Raw genomic sequence first — 4,413 nt, 5'->3', positions numbered from 1 at the left:
GGAATTTCAATTCAGAATGTAAGGATAGACGAAATACCGCTAAGCATTTCGCCCAGCGTGCTAATGTTTTTGCCAGCTTGCTGCCTTGTTAAGACTGACAAAATATTAAAAAAAATAATGACCCTTTCCCCTTATACATTACATTTCTCATTGAGGTAGTCTCTATGTGGTCACTTGACATCCTAGTATTAGCAGCTGAATTTCTCACAAATCACATTTTACCATCTTATAAAAAAAAAGTATAGTAGTTAGATAATGTATTTCAAGGTCCATAATCTCGTCTTTTATTTATTACTTGTTTCAGTCATTAGACTGTGGCCATGCTGGGGTACTGCCTTGAAGAATTTTTAGTTGAATATATTGATCACAGTACTTATTTTTTTAAAACTTAGTACTTATTCTGTTGGTCTCTTTTGTTGAACTGCTAAGTTACAGGGACGAAAACACACCAGTATCAGTTGTCAAGCGGTGATGGTAGTAGGACATGCACACACGCACGCATGCATGCACCATGGGCTTCTTTCAATTTCTGCCTACCAGATCCATTCACAAGACCTTGGTCAGACTAAGGCTACAGTAGAAGACACTTGCCCAAGGTGCCATGTAATGGGACTGAACTCCAAATCATGTGGTTGGGAAGCAAGCTTCTTCCCACACAGCCACACCTGCAGCTGCGTATGAAGAAAAAATACGATGGCCATGGTTAGAATGCCTTTTAACATAGATTTGTTTTGTTAAGTCTGACCTTACCTGAACAACATTTCTCTCTGAACTTGTGTTCTTTGGTTTATTCTGATGTTATTCATAGTACTTTCAAATATAGCTTGAACTATATAGTACTTTCAAATATAGCTTGAATTACTCTCAAGAGCTGTTTATCAACTATTATCTGTAATTATAGAATCATGTATAATTAAACATTTCAGTTGTGGTATGGTGTACATTGATCCTGGAGGACTTCAATGGTTTCCTTACGTAGAAAAATGGATGAAGGAATGGGAAAGCCTCTTGAAAGAAACAACCAAAGAATTTCTACTTAACCTTTTCCGTGAATATGTGGACAAAGGTTTTGAATTTGTGAGAAGGAATTGTGATCAAGCTATAAAGCAGGTAGACATATTCTTTATTTCTTTTCATCTCATCACCTGTCATAAAGCCATCTCCCTCAATATTTACTCCCCACCACCCTCAGGTTTGGAGTCTTGTCTTGCAAGTTGCTTGATGATTTCACTGCTACTGATACCAGATAGAAAGCAACCTGTACACTCTGTAAAGTGGTTGGCATTAGGAAGAGCATCCAGTCGTAGAAACCATACCAAAATAGACATCAGAGCTTAGCATAAACCTCTGGAAAGCTGACATTAAATAGTGATAATGATAGAATGTTCTAGACATTCACTAAAATATTTGGTTTTGCAATGAACTATTAACATTGATTTCTTTTTAATTAGGTCATAGATATTGATTTCTTTTGGTTACTATTAATTATTTTCAAGGATGTTGATGTCAATTCTTGCCCCATTTATCCAGATTAAATATTTGCAGGTTTTATTTTCCTATCACCATTTTTCAGTAAACAACATTTCTTCTGTTAAAAGTTCTAAGACAAAATGCCTAATGTAGCTATAACTATACAGCTAAGCAAAAAAAAAAATTGCTTTCAAATTTTGGCACAAAGCCTGCCATTTTAGTGGGAAGAAGCAAGTCAAGTACATTAATCCCCTCCCCCTCCAATACTTGATTGGTACTTTATTGAACCTGGTGGGATTTGAACACAGTGAAGCAAAAAAAATAAATAAATAAAAAATAAAAGAAAGGTCTCAAATTTTGGCACGAGGTCAGGAATTTTAAGGGAAGGGTTAAGTTGATTACATCAACTTCAGTTTTCAACTGGTACTTATTTCTTTGACTCTAAAAGAATGAAAAGCAAAATTGACCTCATTGAAATTTAAACTCAGAACGTAAAGCCCTTGAAGAAAAGCTGCTAAGCATTTTGTTTAACTTGTTTAAAAATTCTACCAGCTCACTGCTTTATTCTACCAGTGTGACAGATGCTCAAGGATGGTGATGATTTAAGTTTAGTTATGTATAATTAATTAAGCGTAGGAGTGGCTGTGTGGTAAGTAGCTTGCTTACAAACCATATGGTTCTGGGTTCAGTCTCACTGCATGGCACCTTGGGCAAGTGTCTTCCACTATAGCCTCGGGCCGACCAAAGCCTTGTGAGTGGATTTGGTAGACAGAAACTGAAAGAAGCCCGTCATATATATGTATGTATGTGTGTTCGTGTGTCTGTGTTTGTCCCCACACCATCACTTGACAACCGATGCTGGTGTGTTTACATCCCCGTAACTTAGCAGTTCGGCAAAAAGAGACCGATAGAATAAGTACTAGGCTTACAAAGAATAAGTCTTGGGGTCGATTTGCTCTACTAAAGGCGGTGCTCCAGCATGGCTGCAGTCAAATGACTGAAACAAGTAAAAGAGTAAGTTCATTAACTGAAATGTTTAGCAATTTAATGTTTCAGTAATATATTCTGTTGTAAGTGTTTTCTATTAATTACTGCTGAACAATAAATTATCTTCATCAGACAGTATTGAAGTACTAATCCAGAAGTTAGAACAACAATGACACCAAAAACAGCAGTAACAAATAGATTTGTTAGCTGAATTTTAGAGTGACATGGACTAGTGTGTGTCCTGTTACTTGTATGATTTGGGAGTGTCACCTTAGGCCGTTTGGTCATTTTGCTTGGTTTTCTGAGTTGGATGCTGTGTGCTTTGTTCTCTTCTCTGAGGATATGGCTTGGATGATAGCTTGGATGACAGCTGATTACATGCCTCATGGCCACAACTGATGAAGTATTTTGCAGAGATGGGAACTGATTAGGATACTGCTTGGAGTGTTGCTCAGGATGACCTGAGCAAATACTGACAAATGTGGGTGCAGCGAGGTGCTGCAATGGCACTTGTCCCATACCTGAGCCTGGATTAGGATTGGTATCATTTTGTTTAGTTACTTGGAATTAAATGGTGTGAGAAAGCTCTTGGTCTGAAAAAGGTTAGTTTTCTAGTAGTTATGTGATGATGAGAAAAATGTATGATATGCCAGAAAAGTTGCCACAACTTCATGAAATACAATGTTTAGAATAATTACACGTAAAAGTTTGCTGATTTCAAAGCTCTTCAATACATTTCCAGCATGTAAAAGACAAATGTAAAAGTTCTGCTGATTATTGAGAAGGAATGTATAATGATGATTGATTTGAGATGATAAAGACATGTATTTTTACAGAAGTGTTAAGTGGAGTCCATGCGATATTTTATTTCAATCTTAGGTGAACATTTCAAAAGTTACTACATTATGCAAACTTTACGAGTCACTGGTGTTTTCCGAGCAGTCTAAGAAGTACATTAACTTTGAGGCGAACCCTAACCAGCTAAATTCAACTTTGTGCACAACTTTCATGTTTTGTTATGTTTGGGCCATTGGCGGAAACATTCTTGAATCTAAGTGGGATGCATTTGATACCTTCACGAAGAATCTGTTTGATAGCAATCCTTATGCTAAGGTAAGTGTTTCTTTTTTCTTTTCCATTTCTTAGTCTGAGGAAAAGGGTGAGTTAGTAATCATGACCTTTGTATATGTGTTTGTGTGTGTGTGTGTGTGTGTGTGTGTGTGTGTGTATGAGGGCACATGGCCCAGTGGTTTGGGTGTTGCACTTAAAAATCACAACACTTTGGTATCAATTCCTGGACCAGATGGTGTGTTGTGTTCTTGAGTAAGACATTTCATCGCATGTTGCTTTGCAATCACCTCAACACCTGACATGTGGTACCACCTGTTCAGGCAATGTTGATCTGATGGAAGGAGTTAGCTAATGTACAGCACATATATTAGATCACTATAAAACAAATCATTTCTGCTGGTTGTCTAGCAAGAAATTGCAAAATTATCTTTCTCAGACTATGAGAGAGGAGAGGCTACCATCATCATCATTGTCATCATTGTCGTCATATATATTTATATATATATAAAATACTGAGAAAAGGTTGAAAATTTTAATTTATATACAGTGGCCGTGTGGTCATGAATGACCATAGGATTGCACCTACAAAGTTACCCTCCGAGGCATAAGTTCGGGCAAGGTTGTTTATGGAAGACCAGGAGTCCACCCATGTATACCAGTCTCCCCTCTCCATGCCAGTGATGTCATCCAAGGGAAAGGCAAAGGCCAATACAGCTTGGCACCAGTGATGTTGCATCTCTTTTCTATAGCTTAGTGAACTGGAGCAATGTGAAATAAAGTGTCTTGCTCAAGAACACAACATGCAGCCCGGTCCGGGATTTGAACTCCTAACCTCACGGTCGTAAGTTCGGCACTCTAACCACTGAGCTATGCGCCTTCACTATA

At 37.7% G+C, this 4,413-nt stretch overlaps 1 protein-coding gene across 1 annotated transcript in view; it reads left to right on the top strand.

Moving 5' to 3' along the window:
• LOC106867680 (dynein axonemal heavy chain 6-like) overlaps positions 1-4,413 on the top strand; it is a 319,316-nt gene that overhangs the window by 110,798 nt on the left and 204,105 nt on the right. The window contains exons 31-32 of the mRNA XM_052973027.1: positions 927-1,110; positions 3,337-3,570. Of these exons, the coding sequence (XP_052828987.1) occupies positions 927-1,110; positions 3,337-3,570 (418 nt within the window). The remainder of the gene's footprint in view (positions 1-926; positions 1,111-3,336; positions 3,571-4,413) is intronic.

Source organism: Octopus bimaculoides, chromosome 14, assembly GCF_001194135.2.
Source record: "Octopus bimaculoides isolate UCB-OBI-ISO-001 chromosome 14, ASM119413v2, whole genome shotgun sequence".
Taxonomy (NCBI): Eukaryota; Metazoa; Mollusca; class Cephalopoda; order Octopoda; family Octopodidae; genus Octopus; species Octopus bimaculoides.
The sequence above is the reverse complement of the archived record's forward strand: the minus strand, read 5'-3'. Positions and strand labels throughout refer to the sequence as shown.